The 24934-nt window shown below is 39.2% G+C and overlaps 3 protein-coding genes across 4 annotated transcripts in view; 2 read left to right on the forward strand and 1 right to left on the reverse strand.

Moving 5' to 3' along the window:
- On the forward strand, positions 1-8359 carry LOC103360949 (B-cell receptor CD22-like). Of its 2 annotated transcripts, none has more exons than XM_008286894.1 (11): positions 1-62; positions 153-209; positions 387-725; positions 807-1031; positions 2685-2963; positions 3719-4000; positions 5882-5960; positions 6593-6623; positions 6786-6881; positions 6964-7049; positions 7539-8359. In XM_008286894.1, exons 2-11 carry the CDS (start codon positions 167-169, stop codon positions 7597-7599), a joined length of 1521 nt encoding a protein of 506 aa, XP_008285116.1. In that variant the 5' UTR covers positions 1-62; positions 153-166; the 3' UTR covers positions 7600-8359. The 2 variants fall into 2 exon arrangements, with proteins under 2 accessions (XP_008285116.1, XP_008285119.1); XM_008286897.1 differs by having other exon boundaries at positions 6789-6881.
- On the reverse strand, positions 8301-21168 carry hpn (hepsin). Its single transcript, XM_008286893.1, has 12 exons — positions 20995-21168; positions 13833-13940; positions 13674-13715; positions 13362-13491; positions 13160-13279; positions 12948-12988; positions 12412-12577; positions 11813-12003; positions 10490-10585; positions 10144-10286; positions 9747-9911; positions 8301-9570 (listed from the first exon to the last, which is right to left on the reverse strand). Exons 1-12 carry the CDS (start codon positions 21029-21031, stop codon positions 9526-9528), a joined length of 1284 nt encoding a protein of 427 aa, XP_008285115.1. The 5' UTR covers positions 21032-21168; the 3' UTR covers positions 8301-9525.
- The window catches only part of LOC103360947 (sialoadhesin-like), a 10315-nt gene continuing 5364 nt past the window's right edge, over positions 19984-24934 (forward strand). The window contains exons 1-5 of the mRNA XM_008286892.1: positions 19984-20138; positions 22473-23115; positions 23236-23369; positions 23603-23685; positions 23769-23974. Of these exons, the coding sequence (XP_008285114.1) occupies positions 23055-23115; positions 23236-23369; positions 23603-23685; positions 23769-23974 (484 nt within the window). The 5' untranslated portion in view covers positions 19984-20138; positions 22473-23054. The remainder of the gene's footprint in view (positions 20139-22472; positions 23116-23235; positions 23370-23602; positions 23686-23768; positions 23975-24934) is intronic.

Raw genomic sequence — 24934 nt, forward strand, 5'->3', positions numbered from 1 at the left:
TTCACAACACAAAACTTCACCTCAAAGAATGAACAAAGTAACAAGTGAGTTTGTTTTAAGTGGTGAGTACTTTTAGATTTCATTCAATGACAATTCTTCTTTTGTTTGACACTGTCTTCATATCATTACTAACCTGTGTCATGATGTTGCAGGTGCATTTTAAACAATGGACAGTTTGAGGGTTGTGATTATTCTGGTAATCCTGCCAGGTAAGGATTTTTTAATTTAACACATTTGAAATGGAGTGACTACAACTTTGACAGTTAATACATTCTATGTAGTTTAATGTAAGAATATCATACAAACGTTACTTCAAATAATTTGAGGAGAAAAGCAACAGTACAACTAAATTTAAGAGAGTTTGTCTTATTTATTTTTGTCCAAAGGTGTCTGGAGTGGAGACTGGAGGGTGACTTTGGAAAGCCAGTGTGCCTTAAAAGGGACATCAGTAGTTATACAGTGCAGCTACGACTACCCCTTTGGTCACATTGTCACGTCAACGAGCTGGTCTAAAGTCAAGCTTCATTTGGGCAGTCCGAGACTTTTTGCTCTCTCTCAGTTTTCTGCACCGTCCGGACACTTTAAGTATTTGGGCAACAAGAGGGGTGACTGTGATCTGAAGATCAATGATGTACAGATCGCTGATACAGGATCCTACTACTTTAGTTTTGTTACAACACTCAACAGATGGAGAAGCCAAACACATTCCTATTTGTCCGTAAAAGGTAATGACACAATAACAAAGAATTACTTTCTGGTTTAAGTAATTTCAGAAGAGGTTTAATGTGTTTGTGCTTCTGCAACAGAGCTGACCACTGTTGTGCAGCCGAGCACCGTGACAGAGGGAGACGATGTCAGACTGACCTGTGTGTCAGGCTGTCCAAACCCCACTACCATCGTCTGGTTCAAAGATGGACAACCTGTATCAGGTTCAGTGTTTCAGGCGAGGATAGAGGACGCTGGGAGATACTACTGCGCTGTCCAAGGACAAGAGACGGCCAGATCTGCCTCTGTGGCTCTGAATGTTCAGTGTGAGTATGTGATTAACGCTAAATGTTTCAGCTTATAGGCGTGTTTCATAGCCGAGTGTTACGGTAAGAAATTACAGCGTGGCAGTGAGTCAGCAAGATTCAAATATAGTGACCTTTATAAAACACAGTCCTACATTTTTGCCACTCATACATCAAAATGTCTTCTGTAAAAACTTGCAACTCTGCATGTTTATGTACAAATACAGTTGACTTATGTAGTGAAGTCAGTCAGAACTATCAGAATGATCCAAATTTGAAAACCCCGTGTTTCACTATCCACACAGTAATTAATTACCCAGACAGTAATTATCCACTACAGCTAGGATCAGATAATCAGTCTTACTTTTGTGACGTTTTTATAAAGCAACGTTGGATTGGAGCAGCATGATCAAGATACAAACTTTGTGAAATTACTGAATCCAGATTATCAGAGCTCTGAATGGGACTGCAGATCACAATGTTGCTTATGCTTGTAAAGAACAACAGCCAGCATGGGGTCACATTTAGTATTTATGAAAAAACAGAAAACAATAAACTAATACCAGCGTTTCTGTCCATTTTTAATTTCATTTAAGTGGTCAGGCCCTAATCTGACTCACAACAAAAACTGCAATGTATACGCTAGTCAGAAAAACATTGCATATTTTTGAGTATATATTTGAAGTCATAAAAAGCCTTAATGTCTAATAATTCATCAAATAAAAACACTGATCTCAGTGTTCTTGATTTTATTGAGGCTCTACATTTAGAAGGTACAGTGACAAAGTGAGTAATTAAAATACAGCAATAAGAGACAGGTTCAGTTAAACATATCATTTGTTTGATATTGACATCTGCTTGAAGGATTTTTATGGGAGAAAAAAATATTTAAATGAGTTTTTCTTTATTTTGTACTTTGTCACTGTAGTGGCAAAACAAGTCATGCAAAAACTAGATTATTGTACTTCAAAAGCTAACACTGTATTATTTACCCAAGTTTTACATCATCTTGTTTCTGAAATCCACACTGAATCCTTCTGGGAATGTAGTAAGGTAATCCAGATTGTTTCCAATCAAATGTATTGCAATCCTTTAAAAAAAAAAAAAAAAAAAAAAGGTTTAAAAATACATACTGAAGGTTTGATTCAGACCAAAATCCAAACTGCATTATGTTATCAGAGCTCATTTCAAAATCATTTTCTCCCCCAAGGTTTACTCCAATTAGATGATGGGGGGGAAAAAAGAAGAAAAAATCCAATCAAACTACTTCAGACTAACTGGACCTGAATTTACATGATTAGTTCACTTAAAACAGTGGCTGGGACCATTTGTTTTATTTAGGTATGTAAAGAACTTGTGGTCTCAGGTTTAAGAAAATGTTGAGAAGTTAATAAGTCTAGACAATACAATATAATATACACATATACAATTCTGCACAAATGGATACACAGTGAGAAACGTGTCTTTCTAAAATGTCGAGACCGCAACAGAAGCCATTCTTTAGCTGTTCTGTAAACTGCTGGGTGCACGAATATACAGAAGTGATAAGTGTACATCATGAATTGACGTTTTAAAATGAGTCCGCTTAAGAACTTATCTGCCAATAAAAGGAAGTAGAAATTCTACAAATATCTTTCTGCTTCTAACTCACTATTTGTTCATCATCTTAAACAGACGCTCCCAAGAAAGTGACTCTGACAGTGAGTTCACCAGGAGACGTCGTCAAAGGAGACACGGTGACTTTCAGGTGCAGCAGCGACGCCAACCCTCCTGTGACAGAAAGAGGATACAGCCTGTATAAAGACGGACAGTTTATCAGCTCAGGGCAGAAACACAGCATCTCTGACGTGCAGCCCGGCCACAGTGGACGGTACTACTGCCAGGCCTGGAATAACATCACCTGGAGGGGCAACGCCTTGTTCAACTCCGCTGAGGTTCACCTTGATGTCCAGTGTAAGGAGGCTGAATATTCTAGTTTCACATATCTGTTTTGATTTGAAACTGTGTTGTCGAAAGTTGTCGAAAGTTCCCCCCTTGACAGTGGGAAAAGTACAATCAAGTGGTAACTGAGAGTGGGAAATTTTACATTGCCCAACATCATAACTTCCTCAAATTTATAATTATGCCGTCCATCTGTCTGTCATCAGGACGCATTCAAAAGTTTGATCGAACACATGGTGTAAGACTCAGGGGGAGAGGAAGTGCTGATAAAATGTTCAAACTGATTAATCTGTTTTGTGCTTCAAGTGAGAATATGTATGTACGGTCATGTGATTAGCCTCATAAAGTGATAGCTCAGATTATGGAAAAGACATATCTTTCATGAAATCCTGCACATCAAGTCTGAGATCATTGGAGAAAATCCCTCCTATGACATGTTTTAACAAGTGCATTATAAAGTATTTGACTCTAATGAGTGCCCATAGACACCTTTAAATGAAGCAACTACAACTTATCGTCAAATTTTGTTGCATTAGTTGTCATTTGATTGTTGTATTTAAGGATTTTTAGAGCCTGAAGAGCTGGATGTATCCATCATTTAATAAGGACAAAAGAAATAAGAGAATAAAGTTAAGGCAAGACGTGTATTTAAACTCTAATTTTTTCCCACAAAGGTCAGCAGGTTGTGAACCATTGCGAGTTGATCACCATTTTTCATTTTGATGACGTCATTCTGTTAACGCATACAATGTTTGGACTTTTTCCAGACCCCCCAATGAACGTTTCAGTGTCAGTGGCTCCACAGCAAGTCTTGGAGGGCAGCAGTGTGAATTTGACCTGCAGCAGTGATGCTAACCCTCCAGCAGACAGCTACGCCTGGTACAAGACGGCAGTATCAGGCTCCATGCTCCAGATGGGCTCAGGACAGATGCTATTTCTGCCCTCGATGGAGGCGTCTCACAATGGACTCTACCTGTGCCTGGCCAGGAACAGCGTGGGGGAAAACAACTCGACTGAGGTTCTGCTGGTCATGGCGGAAAAGCTGCAAAGTGTGTGACATTTTACTATTTATACATACACATAAACGATTTATAAAGTATGAAACAATCAAAAGTACCGAAAAATTTATACCAGAATTTATAAAATATCCCAAAATAGAACATTATTGAAAAGCAGAGGAAAAAGAAACAGTCCTAAATTTAATTTGTAAGCGGCTGTGGCTCAGTTTGCAGAGTGGGTTGTCCAGTAATCACAAGGTTGGTGGTTCGCTCTGCCATTGTTGTGTGAACGTGTGTGTGTGTGTGCGTGTACATGTATGTGTGTGTGTGTGTGTGTGTGTGTGAATGGGTGAATGAGAAACTCTGTAAAGTGCTTTTAGTCCCACTAAGTTAGAAAAGCGCTATATAAGTGCAGACCAGTTAAAGTTTTGTTTTAAAAATGAATACAGTTGGGGCGTATCTGAGTTCCAAATGGAGCTGATTCCAGCAGTGGGCAGCATTATGGCCAAAAGCCATTTCACCATGTTTGGTTTGAACTCTGGGCACCACTCCTGACCAGTCCCTGCAGATCTTGTGCTCAGTAAACTTAGCTGAAACCATTCAGAGACATGTAGAAATTAAACAGAGCCTTCAATTCAGTTCTACATTTAACTGGAAGTCAGTGCAGCAATCTATCGGCTGGACTGTTCTCCCTTTTCATTGTTTCTCAGTATTGTAGCAGCAGCATTTTGAATGCAAATATCTGAAGCCAGTAAGAAGTGCATTACAGTAGTCCACCCTATGAGAAATAGAAGCATGAATGAGCTTTTCTAAGTCTTGCTTGGACCTAAAGTTTCTGGTTAATGATGACTTAGTTGCAGCTTTAATGTGGCCACTCAAGACTGAATCTTTATCAGTATTACACCAGAAGTCTTGTTTGTTCCCACTTCCTTCTTTATCGCTACAAAGAATACTTTCAGTCTTGTGGTTATGTAGGATCAGAAACTTTGTTAGATGCAGCTGTTAAATTTCTCAAGACACAGAAATAGGAAGTCTAAATGACTATAGTTAGGTTTGTGAGAGCGCCAGATAGATTGCAGTGTCGTCTGCAAAGGTATGAAGAGCAACACCAGATAGTTTTGGAGAATTTGATGAAGGGGAAGCAAGTACAGGGCTGCAAGGTGGCGCAGTGGTTAGCATCGTTGTCTCGCAGCAAGACGGTTGCCGGTTCGCGTCCCGTTGAGCACACCCGGGATCTTTCTGCGTGGAGTTTGCATGTTCTCCACGTGCAGCGTGGGTTCTCTCCAAGTTCTCTAGCTTCTTCCCACAAGTCCAAAAACATGTTGAGGTTAATTGGTGATTCTAAGTTATCTGTAGGTGTGAATGTGAGTGTGCTTGGTTGTCTGTCTCTAATTGTAGCCCTGTGATAGACTGGAGACCTGTCCAGGGTGTCCCCTGCCATCACCCTAAGTCAGCTGGGATAGGCTCCAGCCCCCCTGTGACCCTAGTGAGGATTAAGCGGTGTATAGATAATGGATGGATGGATGGAAGCAAGTACAGTTTGAATATGAGGGGCCCAAGAATGGATCCTTGTGGCATCATAGTGGCTGTTTCAGGTTCCTACCTTCTAATTAAAATCTGACCCACCTAAAGACTGCTCCTTACAGCCAAACTAAATTGCTTAACCAGAAGTATTTCATTCATCACAGTATCAAATGCTGCAATAGGATCTAGTAACATCAGGATTGTTAGCTTCCCTTTTCCCATTTTTTAGGCTCATGTCATTTCAAATCTAACAAAGGCAAACCACTAGATTTTGCTGTACTGTTCATTGTAACTAAAGGTTTAAGTGACTCATCTTTATCAACTATTGCTGCATCTTAACTTTGCCTGAAATGTAATTATGCCATCTTCATTGTGTTACTGAGTTTATTTGACTGTGTTTCTCCTCAGCCAGCCCATCCATCGCAGTCTTAGTTGGAATCGGAGTCGCTCTTTGTGTCACACTCATGATCGTGCTGCTTCTGTTCTGGTGAGTCAGTGAACGATGGAGAGTTGTGTTGTGTGACTGAGTGATTTCATTGTTTTTACAGTCGGTCACTGACTTATATGTGCATGTTAGAAATCTCTCTGCATCTCATATTCGACATGTTGCAAAATTTTCATGATGTGTCTCGAACTCATGTTGTCATGAGGATGCACTATGTGTGTCATCTTAATTTCCATTGTGCTGTTACATTTGACCGCTTACTCACTTTTTTTTACTCAGCAGTATCTCAGTATACTGAACATGATGATTCCCATTTTTGATGCTCTGCTGTGAGAGAATATTATGGAAAAACGGATTTTCATAGATTTTGTACTTGCTGTATGTGAACAGATCAATAACATTATGAGTTATGTTCAATTCGAAAACTTCTTTTCTCCACATTCTAATCTTTTTCCACAGCTCACCTCTGACACTGTTAAAAATGTTGGTCAGTGAAAATGCATGTGCCCCAAACAGCTGTTTATAGAAGTCTCAGCTTGATGTGTTTGCCATTATTACATAACAACTTCCCTAAAACGTGATGCCACTGGATTGAGCAACAATTAAGTACACTGTTCGGAGTGGAGTGACATTAATATATTTTTTGTATTCATTTGTTTTTGTCACGTTGGCAGGAAGAAACAGAGGACCAATGCAGGGGAAAAAGTGAGTGCATCCAACACCATTCCTGACATGATTTATTTTAGAGTTTTTCTCTCGAACTTAAACTTCATGAGATGTTTCATGTTCTTAGTCGAGCCAAAACACAAAAGTACCCAAAGGGCCTATGGAAGACAATATAAAGGGCATTTGTTGTGTTCCCTCCAGCAGACTGAAGATCCATCTGACGAACCATCTGATTCTGTTTATGCTAACATCCTCATGTCTCCATCTTCTGCTCCACAGAGGAACTCACACCCTCATGTAAATATTCAGCTTAAACATGACTGTTCATGACGGTAAAGACAAGTTTTATGAATAGATTAACTCCCTTCTTTTCTGTCAGGCCTCCACGTCTTATGAAGATGAGATTCTGTACGCCACAGTGAACATCAAGCCAAAAAACACCAGCAGAGCAGCACAGGACTCCTGGTAGGTTGACCCGCTCTTGAAATTCATATCCTTTAGTTAGAGTTATTGTTCCTTTGTGACTATAACAGGTACAAATTAATATATCAAAATAACTTTGACATGCACAGACAAAAAAAAAGCCTTTTGTTGACAATTAATATTGCAATAAATAATTTGAAGTTAGTTCCACCAGAGCAAATGTAAATCATTCATATCTTTGCAATCTGAGTAAATTTTCTTTGCATGCACTCTGAAAACAAAAAGTCCAAGAAAATTGAAAAAAACAAACAAACAAAAAAAGCAATGCTAACTTATTTAACTTTTCAATATTTAAGTATAAAATATAAAGATTATCTTATCATAATATCTGTAGAACGTGATGCTTTAAAACAAAATTTAACCATAACTGCACAGTGTATTGTGTGCAGTAATAAAAAGTTCAGGAACAAAAACGATGTTCGACTGACACAGCTTGATTAAACCTCACTAATTCTATAATTGCCTCCTCAGGTCCAAAGCAGGAGAGAACAGCGACTCTGTGATCTATGCCAGTGTGGTTACATCCCGCTGAGGTTCATCATCTTGTCACTCAACGATTTTCTCGAGATAATTATGACAAGTTCAAACCTCAGTGTCTCAAGAAGTTTAAACTGAGATCTTTGTGCAATAGTTTGAAACAAACCTGCTTTTACAAGTATTAAATGTTTCAATATATCCATTAATTTTATTTTATAATGATTTTTTTATTTGTAATTCTGTTTTTTCAAAGGGTTAATGCTGCACAGTTTAGAGTCATAATAAATGCAAATATTTTATTTTACCATAAATGTTTATATTTTTAAAAAGTATATATCTAATTTATTTCTCTTTCTGTGTATTTGCTAAGTACTGCAGTCTCTACAGTAAAGAGTCACAGTTTATATAAAACACATGTAGTCGTAATGCATTGACTTTGAGCAAGTTGTTTTCAATTACCCTTTAGTTCAATGCAATACACAATGCAACAACATATTTTACAATAGTTGTTTTTCTTGCACACGTTGTATTTGTTATGAATATAAAGTGTACTTTCATTTTATTTAAAAAGGTCAGTGCATGTGGGGACTTTTTTGAATGGATCTGTATAATTATACAGTTTGTGCTTAATTCTCATTTGACTGAACTCTTGTTCATTTGTAATATCTACATTATATTTATGCACAGATGAATGATAGTGTGTCTTGACATTTAAACTGTATTTTTATTCTTTGTTCCTAAACATAAAAAAACCCATCTCTTTTAATGTGTAAATTTATTGATTTATTGTTTTGTACAATAAACATAAAGAAGTACAACGGGCTCTTTCCATTCAGATAGCACTGCAATCAAAGTCATACAACTCAGTAACAATCCTACACTTTGGTTTATGACTGTGGACTGAAATCGGTAACGTACAGTAAGTATTTTATGAGAACATGATTGTAGTTGTTATTGCACTCTTGGATCTTTTAGACATCAGTAACGTATCTCAAATAAACATCTACATAAACAAGGTACCAACTAATATTTACAAGACAACAACAGAACACTGGTTGGAACATGAGCATCATCTTCACCAGGTCATGTGGGAATTTGATAACAATAAAGCTTGCATGAACAATTATTTTCCATACAAATGTCAGGCTACTGCATAAAAAAGACACAGCATGTACCACACAAGTACAAGTGTAATTTTAAAATGACATCCTTACTATGTGTTATAATTTTACAAAACTCCAGGATTTTTTTTTTTTCACTCAGTAATTTGCATGACTCATAAATTACAAATAGCTCAGATCTCTAATTGTCTGAATGGGTGACCCCTGCCTCTGCCAAAATACTTCAAGTGACAAATTAGTGCTTCTGCACTTAATGTGGTTTGCTGGACTCATTGGCTGCAGAAGAAAGTGACTCATGTGGAACAAATGCATGTATAAAATCTCCATGGAGAGAGATGTATCTTAAAATAGAAAAGAATGAAATTGCATCTAGATTGCTTGAGAAAGACCATTACAATTTATTGCTGTGTATTGGTTCAGTTCAGTGGTTATTTCTAACTTAACTTCTGCTGACATTGCAATTGTATGCAGTTAAAAAATACAAAAGAAAAAAAAAGATGGATAAGAAAAAGAATCCTAGTATAGATAAAAGTGAAATCTAAATATAGTGATTGTAACATTTCACCTTTCTGACTTCATTATGTCTTCATAACTTCATAATAATAAAGTTGGTCAAGTTCACTAACTTCATGTATCAAAGGGCTCTGTCTGTGTGCACTGCAAAGATACGGGTCATGTATCAGGGTCAGGAAGTGGGTCAATCCTCTGTGAAATGTTTCAGTGACAAGGCAAATTTGAAGAGTAGATCACAGTCTTTTATCCCTCGTGGTAGCACCCTACAGAATCACAGTATCACTCACAGGACCTGTCCATATTATCATCCAAGAGTAGAAAAAAGTAGAAATACGTGGACAGGAATCTCATGTTCGGGCCATTTTGTGAACACCTGGTGAGTTGTGATAGTTCTGGAGAGAGATGAGAGTTTTATATGTAACACCAACAAGTTATTAATGTCGTATTAATTTGAGATTAAAATCTCACCTCTAATCTTCAAGCATGTATTATTATTTAATCTGTTTGTAAATGTGGCAGTAGCACTTTAAAACATAACATAATTACAAGTGAATACAAAGACTCTTACCCTCATGGCTGTCGATATCCAGGGTAGAAATCGGGACACTCTGGTATAGACACCAGGTTTCTTGGCCATGGCACAGCCAGTTCCCCAGCTCACTACTCCCAGCAGACGATACCGACTGGTCTTCGAGAAGCAGTCCTCTGCCATAAAAGGACCACCGCTGTCTCCCTGAAAACACAGAGGATCATAGCCGTTCATGCTCACATTTTGTCTAACCAGTAAACCAGTAATGAAGTACACAAAATGCAATAACATATTTTTGACAAGCAGGTGTGCAGTGGACACACAGACATGAAATTGTAAGCATACCGCGTATCAGATGAAACAAATTAAACACACACAATGCATAAATACACCAGTATCTATGCATCAAAATGTATAAACTCGGGCACACTCTGACCTGACAGGCATCAGTGCCTCCTTTGTCATAGCCAGCACAGAACATACTGGTGGTGATCTGGTTGTCATAGTAATCGGGAGCATTACAGACAGCGTCACTGATGATGGGGACATTCGCTTCCTGGAGAACATCTGCTAGATGACCTGTGAGCGAAAACGATTTTTTTTTTTAAAGTTACAAAAATCATCATAGATGTTGATATGTTTAAACAAAGAAAGTACTAGAAAGCAAGACGTTGGACTGTATAAATATCACCAAGTTTATTCCAAAAAGTCAACAAATGCTTTCGTCATTAGCAAAAACAGTCTGCAAGGTGCAGTAAAGCTGTAAAGAAATGTAGACTCACCATAGTATCCTACGTTTCCCCAACCTGTTACTGTTCCCATCTGTCCATCTATCAGTCTTTGACCATATGCTGGTAGACAAATAGGCTGAATGTTTTCTACACACAAGCACACAAACATATGAATACAAATTACAGTTGAAAAATTACCGCCAATACATGCTTTTGATGGACACAGGAGTCAGACAGAAAACTTTGTCACAGTTAATTCAGCTGTTGTCACGTTCACTTAGTCTACATCTTCCCTGACGAAAGCTCAGTCACTTGTTCACCATTCTCTCATTAGATCCTTCAGTATTTACACTGTTTTCACTCATTCCCTGCCAGGTTCTCTTTTGTGCCATTCCTGTTGAGACTGTCTCGAGTTTTGTTCCTGTCTTTAAATGTGCCTGTTTGTGGACCTTGTTTATTGTGCCAACATTAAAGGTGCATGTGTGTCTCAGACTTCTGCATTTGAGTCCTGCTCGTTTTACTGATATTTATCATTAGCATCAGTAAAAAAGAAAGAAAAAAAAAAAAGTATAGAACAAAGATAAAACACATGCATATAAGAACAGCACACTCAACTGGCAATTTAACTTTAGACTTGGCACATTTTATTGAATTTTATGTTGTTTTTGTATTAATAAATGCCAACACTAGATGTCAGACTTGCCCTTCTAAGACAATGCTTTCTCCTCTTCTGTATAATAGCACAGAACCATGGCATTATCCAGTGCACTCTATCTGCAAACATTAATAACTGGTATGGCTATACAGCATCACCTTATTACAACGGTCACTGTTAAAAAAATCATAGCTCATTTACATTTCAAAAACTTGAGCCAGGTGCTTGCTCCTTTATACTGACACTCATGTATTCCTGATCAGTGTTAATACTGTATGTTTTAACTTAGATATTATTATTTTGTCAAAGAAGTTGCCTGTAACTCATTTGGTGTTTTGGTTTTACACTGCTAATTTGTGCTTTATGAAAATGCAAAATCTATGGTACTTGAAAAACAAAACTTTTAATGCCAGTGTGAAGTAAACTTGTAAATTCTCGTGGGATACCAGGACAGGCAGAAAACATCAGAGACAGCCGACGGTTACATCCTGTTCAATCCTGACATAATTACAGTAGATAAAAGAGGTTTTGTCCTGCTGAAAATTAGGAAACTGGACACCAAAACCAGGCAGATTACCATGATGACTGACTCTCTGTCTCACCATTCCTTTGCCATTCCTCCTCTTTTTATATTACCATGTATTCTAATGTCTACAGACATACAGTGTTTCTTACTTCACAAAAGTGCATGCATTTCCTTGTGCCACTGTGTGTCCTACCATTGAAAGAGAGAGGCTGGGTGAGGGCCAGGACTGCAATGTCCCTGCTGTTGTCATCAATGTTAGCATCTACAAAGGGAAGGTAGCTGCTGTGGTAAACGATGGTCCTCACTTCTGCCACGTTGGCATTGACGGGTTTATTGTAGATGGAGCCCAGCAGCACACGCCAGCGGTTAACAAAGCGATACCGCCTGGCATAGAATGTGTACAAAAGAGGGAATGTATTGTTATATGTCTTGCACACCTTTCTTTTGTTTTTTGTTCTATGCTTCTTCAGTTTTTCACATACACAAGCAACTGTAGAAATTCATACAATTTCACCATCTTCAAGACAGATGGAGCAGACGTGTTTACACCAGAACAGTCTGATAATGTTAACATGATAATTCCTGTGTCTCTGGTGCAAGCTAAAAACAAATCTGTTTTCAAACATGTTAAAATTAAAGTACATCCACATCAAAAAAATTGTTCTATTAAAACTAGTGCGTGCATTTTGGTTGGAGCTTTAGGTGGGCTTAGGAATTTAGACTAAATTCCCTGTCATTAAAAGCCATAAGGCAGCCGTTTGCTTCAATGTAAAATGAAGCTCTGTCACTTACTCTGGGAAGCAGTGAGCAGCAGAAACAATCCAGCGGTTAGAGATGATGGATCCTCCACACTGATGAACGCCATCGTACTGCAAGCTGACCTGCCAAGGCCAGCTGCCCTGCCTTGCATCCACACCACCAACTATACGGTCCTCTGCAAAACTACGCCTGCCACAGTCTTCCAAGTTGAGACAGAAGAAAGGCATTGACAGGAAAGAAGAGAGAAATAAGTTTACAAAGTAGGTGAAGTGTAAGCGAAACATTTAAACACATATATGGACAAGAATAATGACAAAACATGAGTGAAAGAGTCGACAGAGCACTGAAGAGTTTAAAAGATAACTATGAGACAAGCAAAAAGAAAATAGCAAGATGTCAAGGAAACACGAAAAGCAACATCAGAGAGAAAGAATAAGAGAGACAAATAACAAGGTGCAGTGGAGGATGATTAGCCAGCATGCAGACAAAGATGAGAGGTGGGTGTCAGGTATCAGTGTATAAAGTGTGCCAGTGTGTCAAGCAGAAAGAGTGTAGATCAGAGATCTTACCTTGGCACAACAGTGTGAGAACTTCCCTGCTCTCACAGTCACTGCAACAAAGACAGACAGAGTTAGTAACAGCCTGACAGAGAAAAGAAAACATCCAAACTGACGTTAGTGTTCGGCTTTTCTCTTCGTTAACCGAGTAAGCAAGTGACAGAAAAGGCAAAGAGCAACAGAGAGGACAGTGTGGCTAAAGGACAGACGGCTAGGTTTGTTACCATGGGAACAGTGAGTCTTTGATTTTCTTTCCATAACTGAGCTCTTCCTGTCTGACGCAAAAGAACTCTCCGCCATCACCACTTGCCTCTGGCACTGATGTGACAGAATAATTCACCACACTGAAACAAGTACACGCATGTTAGTCCTGCAATATATTACGTCACATGGAAACACTGAGATATGGTGAAGAAACTGTCTCACCTGACAAATCCCACTTCTTCGCAACTGATGCTGGCTAAAAGTTCATTGGCTGATGAAGAACAAACCTGACGCCACCTCTTCTGAGCTGAGTCAAAGATTCTGAGACGCTGGTCAGCTGTATTTACCTGAACTGCAGAGAATGATATAGGCCAGGGTACTTTTAAATCAATGCTGGTCCAATAGTACACACTGCTGTGATGTAATTTAAACTCAGTCAGCATTCTTTTGTCATACAATAACCAATCATATTAAAAATCTGGTATTAGACTACTTAGAAATCAATTAGTGTGACACCATCTGCCTCTTACTCACCATCATACAGGTCTGTGTCTTCTTCCATTGTGCAATATGTAACTACAGAGAAGTACAGAATACAAGCATCTTGAAATATCAGCAACAACAGAACATCATCATCAAGTGTTTGACAAAAATGTGTGTCAGCGTGTATGTGTGAGAGCAATGTAGTCTGACCTACGGCCCAGACGGCTGCTCCAATGGCTCCCAAGGTCATCACTGTTATACAGACCCCGATCACCCGGCAGGGCGTCAACACACAGGTCAGAGAGATCTCCCTGCTGCCTGTAGACACACACACACACACACACATTAATACATACACAAATCTACATAGGCTCATTTGGCAGTATGTATACACAGACACACCCATGAACACATATGCTAGCAGCACTTTACCGATATATAACATACCAGCAAACATATTTAACTGAGGAGAAGACAAAGGTGATGAAATTAAATGAGTAAATACTAAACAGTGAACTAAAGTGAACTGTGTGGTTGCTGATATTTTAGCAACAACACAGCTGCATGCAGATATTTTGACAAATATGCCAAAAGTTCAGTTTGCTAGTGTTTAATTTGTGGTGTCTTTTTTGAACTCTTAGGCTGCCCTACAGCAAACATCGGTGAAATGACTGGTTTCAGCTCATTGCCCTGATGTGAGGAGGCACATTCCCTGGCACAAGCTGAAAAGTACAAATGACACTGATTAGATCAATAGTCTAAAGTCTAGCATTTCTCCACAAAGAACAAACTCTTATACTAGGAAATATTGCAATGTCTGTCCCGTTTGCAGAGCGTGTATGCGCCTGCATGCAAATGTTATTGTCAGCGTGTCCCTTTCTGCCCCTGTTGTCCTCTGTTCTGACTTCATCACCTTGAACCTCACAGTGACTGCACATTTTTCATTACAGACAAGAAATGAGATGAACAGCACAGGTGTATTTAACATTCATAAACCAGTTCAAAGATCCCTCTGTTGTGCAGACTGGCACTGTCATGGCTGACCCTTTGTTCTGTGAGTTTCTCCTGTCCAATTCCTGCTTTAACAAGTCTATTGTAAAAAAAAAAATAAAAAAAGTCCAGTGATATTTCATATTCCTTTCTCATTCTTCTTGTGTTTTTTGGATTATCTGTTACTTATCAAGAAGACAGGAATGTTAGGGAAAAAAGTGCACATATTTATGAAAGTACAAAAGTCCTCTGTGAACTGTCAGTTTGCCATGCACGTCCCACATCATCGACACAGGTCAGTTCCTTTCACTTCCTTTTACCAGCCTTCTGTACAAACACCTTGTCAGCATCATCATCATAAGGGTTAGAGCAACAGTGCACACAATAGCCAAAGGTTAGGGTTACACCTCTTCACTCACATTAAATCAGACCTGAAAGCAGAAAATCTACCTAAAAGCTTTATGTGCTTGGCAGGTACATAGAACAGTGATAAAAATCTGCAGCCTCTCTGATTGTATTGAATAGGATGCCCTATTAAAGGCCTTGCACAGCTACATCTGTGTTTTCAGTTTTATCTGATTGGATTTCTGCTCAAGTTGAATACAGTGGAGCTATGCTGCAAATTAAATAAAATACAGCAGAAAAGACACAGGTGTACGTCATGACATTAAAAATGACCACATTCCATTTCGGTGAACTTGTTAAAGGCTCCTTGTACTGTGCAGTCTTGCTCATTGCCGTGGCTTAAATGAACCATTGTTTGCAAAGTTTCCTGCTGACAAGTCTTCTGTTAAGGTCTGTGTTAGTCAAGTAGCTACTTGTGTGGCCAAGTACCCACAGGTGGAAGTGGGATGACATCAAGAAAGTCACTAACCTTAAAGTCCCCTTAACTCTGCACAGCTACCAATACTGTTACCTGTGTGCTTTCAGCAATGATTTGTCAAATGTCTGCTGTAAAGAAGACCTGCTGGAGTTTTTTTTTTGTAGGCATGTATTAAGAATGTTTTTGAAAGTAGACTCTTCGAACATTTTATTGCTAATAGAGTCAAAAAATAATTTCGATTTTTCAATATTCTATTCTATCAATAGTAATAGATGACGGAAGAAAATGCCAAAAGTTCCCATCTAGCCATTGATTCAACCCCTAAAAACTCAACAGTGTTCACATAGAAGTTGTTTATTTCCATGAAAGTCATTCCTTCATGTCTATTATGGCTTTGATGTAACTCTACACTGTTGCTCCTCATGGCAGCTACCTCACAAGCTCGCCCAAGACTCTGTCCAAACACTGCAAAACTACTTTACGCAACACAATGGCAAGTTGTCATATTGGAATAATTCAGCCATGCATGTTTGTACAGAAAACCAATTCTAAAAAGAAAAATGATATGGAAAGCACCACCCTGCAAGCAGACAGATTGGTTTAATAATAATACTAATAATAACTGATTAGATTTATATAGCGCTTTTTTTAACTCAAAGAGTAACTCAAAGCACATACACCGTCAATTATTCATTCACATACATCCATTCCAGTGGTGGTAGCTATGATTGTAGCCACAGCTACCCTGGGGCAGACTGACAGAGGCGTGGCTGCCATTCTGCACCTACGGCCCCTCCAACCACCACCTCAAACAATCCATTCACACCAGGCAAGGTGGGTGAAGTGTCTTGCCCAAGGACACAACGACCATGACACAGGTTACGGGGCGGAATCGAACCGCCGACCTTCCAATCAATGAGCGACCCGCTCTACCACCTGAGGTTGGTTCCACATGAAACCCTCGCTACCTGAATCTACGTCATCGTTAATCTTCAGCCATGGCCTTAAATGCTTACTCTGCTAATGACATGTCTTCTATCATATAAAAACATATGTACATGTTAACAGCGTAAATAAAATGAATTTACCTCAGACGGGGTCTTTAACAGAGTAAATGTAATCCTCAGTCCACTGCATTAAGTGTGCTGACTTTATGTGGATTTTCTTTTCACCACAGTACATGAGACCATCAGGACTTTAACAGTAATACTGTCCATCCATGTACCAGGAAACAACTGGAGATACTGGAGGCATATGACTGTCAAATCCAAGAAAACATTCTACAAGGCCAGTTTCCTTCCTGCCTCTGTCTCCGTCCAGTATTTTCCCTTCACTCTCACAGCGACACTGTTCTAATTTTTTGTCAAAGAAAACAAAAAAAAATGTAAACAACTCTATCAAAATGTTTTGATGGAACTGTGACATTATGCCAATAAAATCGAAAATGTTCACAGGCAGGATTTCTGTGATGCAGGAAAGTACCAACAACAGATAGTGTGACAGCATCTATATATTTTAAGATCCACTTATAACAAGAACAGTCATGCACAGTGACAATTAAAATTCCATTTTTGTTGTTAGTATGTAGATTTCTAAATCCTATGTACTGATCTGTGTAAGTAAACGACTCAAGTAATGACAAGGAAGCACTGTTGTACAAAACCAGTGACAGTGTTTGGTCCCACAGTTGCCGAATTTCTATGTTGTTATCAAGAAACTTGATAGTTGTGTAGACCTTCTAATCCAGTGCCCTTAACCTTCTTCTCCTCCACTATCTCATCACATCTGCTCCCTCCCTCCACAGCACAGCCTCCGCCTGGCCAACTTTACCTGCATGTTCCCTGAAATCTAACTATCCTTTCTTGCCTCCTGCACCCATCTCTTTACTTCCTCCATGCTTCTCTTTATGTTTCAAGTCTGATCCTCCTCCGTTTTTCATACCTGTCCCCTCTTCCCCTCCAATCAGCCGGTCAGCATAAAAGTGGCATTATTGTTCCTTAAAATTGTGATCAACAATGGGGACTCCAATGTCAAAAAGAGATGGAAAAAAATGCAGACAGAAAACTGGTAAAGCAAAAAGGAGTGATCATAGTATCAGACATCCATTCAAAATATTATCAGCAGGACATTCCTGGCTTGTGTTTGTTCTTTCAGATTGTGTTTTGCTGGAAATACCACAACCATTCCTCCACACCTCAGCTTCAGCAGATAGACTGGCACTGTCCAGCCCACTTGTTCCCCAAGTCCTTTCTTCTTTCTTTCCTGCTCTCTTCCCCAACACGGCACTGTTCATCATCACATAGCAGGTCAGAACAAACGCTCTATTGTGTCTAGTTCTACCTGAGATTGCCTTCTCCTGTGTGTGTGTGTGTGTGTGTGTGTGTGTGTGTGTCTACATGTGTGTATTGTAAGGCAGTGTTCTTCTAAAATCACTTTGGTATTATGGGCTGAAGAGTATGCATCAAAACTAAAAAATTGGCAGAAAGTTGCAAGCGCAGTCCATATGTTGTGATAGTTACGATTAATCTTATATAAAAGAGAACCTGCTTTTCAACCACTGACCCACGGTGGGTGTTGTAAATGCTGATTAAAGTTATATTCTGGATCAGATGTTGATTATGAGGGCAATTTTACAATACATAACAACCACATGTCCAACATGTTTCTGTGACAGGTCACCTTTCTACAGTCTTGTAACAGCTGACAGCTTTACCAAATCATATGCTGTATTAACACAACGTCTCATAAATACTGAGTCTAATACTGTTAAATATGCTTTAATTTATGCTCAACAAAAAGATGCAGTTTCAACAAACAGAAGTGGTACAACGCACCTCTTCTTTAATGTCATTTCATGATGCATTTAAAGTGTAGGGCTGCTACATTGTGCGACTGGATTGTTTGTTAACATGGTTTGTTGCCACTGTGATAAACAACAGCTGGCACGGAAGGTAAAAATGAATCAACACACTGTGTGTGACCAATCCACACAGATGTGCCGTTCGTGCATTTTACTACGGTTTATTTCTGTCCTCAGCCATGAGTCACACAATACTCATTCTGTGGGAGATTGGGATAACCCTAACTTAGCAGACATTATGCCTCTGCCAGTGTAGCACCTCACTGTTGTTTGAAAAGAAGCAGCTGTGTACCACATTAAATGCGTAACCATCGTCTCTGTCCCTACATGAAAATAAAAAATACAAAAACACATTCTGTGTTAAGAAAAAAAAGTTCTGTTTTTGTCAACAGCCAAGTTTCCTTCTTTGTACTTCTTCATTTGAAAATAACTTTTCTGTAAAGATTCTTTCTAAACAGTCGAATATCTGCTGATCTGAGACGTTAAATATTAACAAATAAGTGTTCTTGATTTATGTTGTTAATGAAATTTGCGGAAAACCTTTTGCAAAGACTTTTGGAAAACCATTTTCCAAAGAGTTAAACAGAGAAGATTTCTCAGAAGTCATTGCAGCAAGATAGAAATCTTTTTGTCTATTGAGATGCCACTGGAGCGCTTCTTATTGCGAGTGTTAGTCATTTAGGTTCACTTGACAAAACAATTCCAGCTCAAGCTATAGTTACTACTTTTTGCCAAAGTTTCCAACCACAGCATACAGTCTTCATTAGCAGCCAGTTTGTTCTGTTGTGGTGGGAAAGGATCTGTTGACATGTGAGCACAGTGGCTGTCGTGACTTCACCACGCAGTATTTGTTGTTTTTAGCCATAAATTAGGCATGAAAGTCCATTCACGACCTTGGAATTTTGAACCTGACTGAAAAAAGTGTCCATTTACTAACGTTTTTATAGGCTAGGTTGATTATTATTAGGTCTCCGGACCTACTCCACACCTCACTGCCTTGTCAGCATCCACTGTATTATCCTTTGTCCTCTGTGCAGCACTGACATTTGGACATGGGAACTAAATCCCAAAACTGCTTTCAAACAAGAAAAATCAGATTGTTATTTAAGTAGGGCTGAGCTTGATTCAACATATATCCACTCCAATTCAAATAGGAAAAGAGTTTAAAGGGTTAGTAGGCCAAAGTGAACCTATAGGCGTGGTAGGAGTGAGCTCAAGCAACGATAACAGCACAGAAGCAGAAGGAGATCTCTTCACACACACACAACAGAAGACACAGCAGAAGCTATGACTCATTCATGTCGTGGTTGTCATGGTGGAAAAGTAAAAATAAACACAATCATTCTGTGCAGTAAACATTAGCCTGATCACACAGACATGTCGTGCATGTGTGTGTGAACGTGCATTTTGAGTTTCTCTACTTGTTCACACATGCATGGTCTATAAGCACGTCTCGATTAGGGTAAACACAGACTGTTTCTGACAGCAGATGATGTCCCACCTAATCTTAGCTCAGACATAAACAAAAAAAAAGAAACCACACCATTTGTGCCACTCCTAAGCTAAACTGTGTTTCTCCTGTAATTACGCACACGGCTAAGACACAGCCTGATTCACTGCATCTGGGTGGACTCCTTTCAGTCATGCAACAGAAACTAACAGAAGCAAACGTATCACTGGCCATGTTCAGACCCAGAAAATAAATTACAGAAAACACACAGGGATCAAGAAGATGTGTTGATGAAAACAGCAGAGGATGTGGGATTCGATTTTTAGCTGAAGACAACTTGGCGAAAGACTACTGGTTTCTTTGGGCTTCCACTTAACTCGCCCCTGGTGTACGGTAAGCAATGATTCTTTTATCTACTATATTTATGTTAAACACAACTAAAGGATGTATGTGTTCAAGTTGCTGTATCCACAAACATTTGGAAATGTATTCTAAGATAAAACATTTTAACAGAAATGGAAAAACTAGTGACTTGTCAGTGAACGTATTTCTGTACACATCACCACATCAGTGTATCATAGTTTGTACTAACACAAGTGCTTTCTAGCAACGGTAAAACAAAGCAAGTATTCTTATCTTTCTCTCCATAACAACATCACAGAACTTCAAGTTAACTCATCAGGAGCCATAAATCTGCAAAACATTTAGCCAACACCTTAATGCTGCGCTGCATATCAGCTCATGCCAAGTAACAGGAGGACAGATGTGGATTTTCTGGCTTCCTTTAAATAACAGGTTTCACTGCGAATGGGGGTGTGTTGGAACAGGACATGTTCACAGAGTCGAGGTTATAGTGAGTTGTTTATGACTGCCAGAATAATGTGTTGTTAATACAATGTGTTGCAATTTGGTGTACTTAATTCTAAAGAACTGATTCCAGTTATCACATTTCTATCTTACTGAATGAGAAAAATATGACAACCAGTCCAAGTATATGTTTTCTGGGCTGAAAGACAAACCTCAAAAATAAATCCAGTGAACATCAGACAGCCAGGCAGCTTTGAACAAACCAGTTAATGGTTAACTGCCTAGTGGTCTGATGTCTGTTCCCAAACACAGAGAACAGGCAGTGTGAGCTGCAGCATGACCAGCACAGCATTTAATCTGTGTATGTGTGTGTTTGTGTTAGAAGAAAGGGCTTGCGAGAATTGACACACAGTGTGTATGTGCATGTATTACGTGCACTTACCCATCTTCTTATCTATCACTACTTTCTCAGCAAACATCTGTACACGTTAGGAAGCAGCAGGATATGATGAAGGTCCTTTTTTACTTCCTTCAATCTTTCCTTGACTCCTCTGGGCGGGTGGTCCGAGCCCTTGGCAGTCCCTTTTGTATGAAAATAAAATAATGAGGGTCTTGGGTAAAAAAGAAAAAAAAAAAAAGGCACACTTTAGGTAATATTGTTCGGCACATTTTCAGTAAACATTTAATAGTTATATAGATAAACAGAAAAACACCAAGACTGAATAACTGCTGTGATATAACGTGAGAAGATGATTCGTTTTTTTTAGTGGGGCAACAACTCACATGTATTTTCACTGTCAATAATCTGATGAGTATTTTCTCAATTAATAGTTTAGTTGTGTGATCATAAAATTGCTGAAAAATGGTGGAAAATGTCAGTCAGTGTTTCCTAAAGCTCACAACACTACATTCACATGCCTAGTTTTGTCCACAACACAAAGACGTTCAGGTTATTGCTATAGAAGAATAAATATCCAAAGTTAAAAAATGGAAATTTCAACTTTTTTCACAAACTACTCAAACTGATTTCAAAAGAAGTTGGCGATTAATTTAACAGATTGCAACTAATGGATTAATCACTGAGGCTCTGGTGACGATTCATCTTCATAACACAGCTTACGTTGCAATTTTATTACTTACATTTTTGAATGTTGTCTACAGTTTGTTCAACTGTTTTCACTTTACGTTTAGTTCATTCTTACAAACTCACACATGTACACTTAAGGCATACTCCCCCAGGTCTACTAACAAGTTCTTTATCATAATTACATGTGAACAAGCTTCTCTTGTAACTACAGATAAGTAAACGGTGGGTTAATTGTACCACTTACAGCAAACAGCAGGACATGAAGTCAAATGAGGCGACTGAGAGATTACAGGTAGCTGTGTTAGACTCAAAGTCCAATATATCACTTTAAAGTATTATTCTATAATATTCAAAAAGGCCTATGAATTCAAATGTTGATATTATTGGCATGACTTTGGCCCTGTAAGCCCCTTTAGGCTCATTTAGGTCCTGGGATAGAGATGGTTAAACTGGTTCAACAGACCAAAGGGCATTTTTAAAAAGAACATTACGATTAACTGCAATGTTGAAATAATTAAAATGACTCAGAATAAATGCTTTACTTCAAAAAGATATTCCACAAATGCCTGAATCTAGGTGAGGCCAATATTAAACCTGCTAGCTTAAAAGGTTTCAACTCACTCTTCAAGTCTCCTTCCAGAAAATGACTCACCTGTCTTTCCTTTGCTGCAGGTGGGGGTTTGGCTTTCCCCTTTCCTAAAATTTAGCTGTTTTTTTTAAAATACCTGCTTTGTAAAAACAGAAAAAGAAAACAACTTCTATCTCGAAGACAGGACTGCACAGATAAATCCCAGTTTTCAGTAAATCCCCTTCTTTTTCTGCTCTCTTCACAGGTTACTGACCCCCAAAGGGAGAGGGGGGAAAAAAAGAACTTCTCTGCGACAGTTTTAACCGTTTCTATCAACCAAAACCACCAGCGCCCGCTTCTAACTGGAAAGAGAGAAACATTTGGACGAATTGCGACCAAGTTGGTGAAAGTTTCTCCGCAGTTTTGTCGCTTCGAGTCTTTCTGTCCCCTCCGAGCTGCGCTGCGCACGCGAGAGGGGGCGCGAGTGACGTCAGCTCGCAAGTGGACAAGGTGGGCACGAGAGCCTCGCGGTGTGTAGTTCAACAACACACAACCTGATGGGAACCAAATGGGAGGATGTCTGCCATTGTTTTACTGTAAAGACCACTTTATATGTCAGTCAGTTAACTAATGCAATCACCACACATTTGTGCAAGTTCCCTTTGTTGTCATACAGACCCAGCCATCTTCTCAGTTCCCTCTTGACTAACTTAATAAAAGGGAAGCTTGACACATAGAAGTCTTTTCTCTGGAGAAAGAGAAGCACACGCATCGCTAAAGCAGTGCAGAGTGGTAGGCAAGAGACAAAACAAAAAACAAATTGAAGGTAAAACAACTACAGCTGAAGATGGGAGTAAATATGGCACAGAGCTGCTGCTGCTGGCTGCTGTTCACACTCTCTCTGAGAGGTAAGTACTGCTGTATTCACACTGCAAGTGTTGTGAAGATGAACAGTAGAATCTTGTCAAATTTGGATTCAAGAGCTTATCGTGTAGGTGTAGTAACTCAGCATATTCTCTGCTCTCCAGGTATTCTTGCAGGTGATTGGTCAATTCATCTCCCCTCAGGTCCTATCTGTGCTGTGATTGGTTCTTCAGTAGTCCTCCCTTGTTCCTATGACTACCCCCAGAGCTCCAATGAAACCAGGGGGCTCTCTGCTCAGGTACTTCAATAAAGAGGGCATTGTGGTGTGTTGCGCTGTGTCCTGCAGTGTGTTGTAAGCCAGAGTATTTTCTCTATGAGGCCTAAAATCTGCCATCACACTGAGGAGATGTTTGCAGTTATTACTGGCTGATCAAAGCTAACCAAAGCAAACGATTATCTGAGCTTCCAGGCAGTGTTTTAGAATAGGATCTAATAGTATGTATTTATTGATTAGCAACTGTCTTCTGATAGGATGGAGGAGTTGAAGAAGGACAAGAATACAAAGTTTTATCTGAGATGTGGTGTCTCGAAGACAGCCGGTGTATCACACCAAGGTACTGTTTAAGACTCATCAACACCCACCAGACCAGAGCTAAACGGAGGTAAATATCTAAGTGTGTCTGTGTGTCTGTGTCAGTTACGTGTTCCACAGCGCTCGTATCTTCCCAGATCCATCCTACCAGAACAGGGTGCAGTACTTGGGACAGCCAGGAACCAAGAACTGTTCTCTGACAATCTCTGATCTGAGACAGTCAGACAGTGGAACCTATGTGTTCTACCTCATCACCAGCCATCCAACGGAGAAGATGCCGGAGCAGAGCGGCATACAGCTCCTGGTGGCAGGTCAGAACGTTATCATTACTCACGTTCATTCCCATTCCGTTACCAATACAAGTATCACAATTACACCATTAACTTTATAATCATGGCAAAAGCACTGATATCACAGATACTATCCTCCACAATTCAATATTATCTAGAAAATATAAATGTGCTTTCATTTTCTCCTATTCTTCAAAAGCATTTCAAATCTCTACCAGTCTCAATTCAGTATGTACTGACAAAGCATGTAGACAAACCGCAGAGGCCTTCTATTTATTCTTCCTCTATGTCGTGACTGTTTTTATCTGCCTGTCTGTGTCTGTCTGTGTGTGTGTCTGTGTCTCAGTCACTGTCACCACATCTAACAAATTACTATTTCTCTGTCTGTTGCTACATTCCTGTCCATCGGTCAGTCTCTCTGTCCACTTCACAGAATATGTCTCTGTTAATTGTCTTATTTTTGTCTGAATTCCTCTCTCTGGGTGTCGATTCTCTGTTACAAAAACACAGTGCTGACCAGTGGCTGATACGTTTTACAAACCAAGACCTCCACCTGAAATTAAGAATGTTTAACCTTTGCTTACCCCAGTTTCTTTAATATTTAAATGTCAAGTGTTGTTGTTTGAGTACCATTACATTACCCAGCAACAGCTTCTGCTGTGCAGCCCTTTACTTAACATGTTGTGCTATTTATAAGAAGTAGAACTGAAACTGAGGCTGTTTAGAACTTTGACATAATACTCTGTTTCATAATGTCAGAGAGCAGTTTCATTTTTCTAACCAAATCCTTCGTTGAATTTGTAGTCATCTTACTATCATAGTTAAAGATTTAAGGACAACTGTGATTTGTCTTTGCAGAACGCTGCAGAAAAAGGGATTTAAACCATTTGCAGAATTGAAAAGCGACTGAGTTGACTCATTCTGTGTGTCTAGGGTAGAGTTGGCCTCGGAAGTGGATTTATTCTGCCACTCCACTATTCC

This window comes from Stegastes partitus, unplaced genomic scaffold (assembly GCF_000690725.1).
Source record: "Stegastes partitus isolate 25-593 unplaced genomic scaffold, Stegastes_partitus-1.0.2 Scaffold475, whole genome shotgun sequence".
NCBI lineage: Eukaryota > Metazoa > Chordata > Actinopteri > Pomacentridae > Stegastes > Stegastes partitus.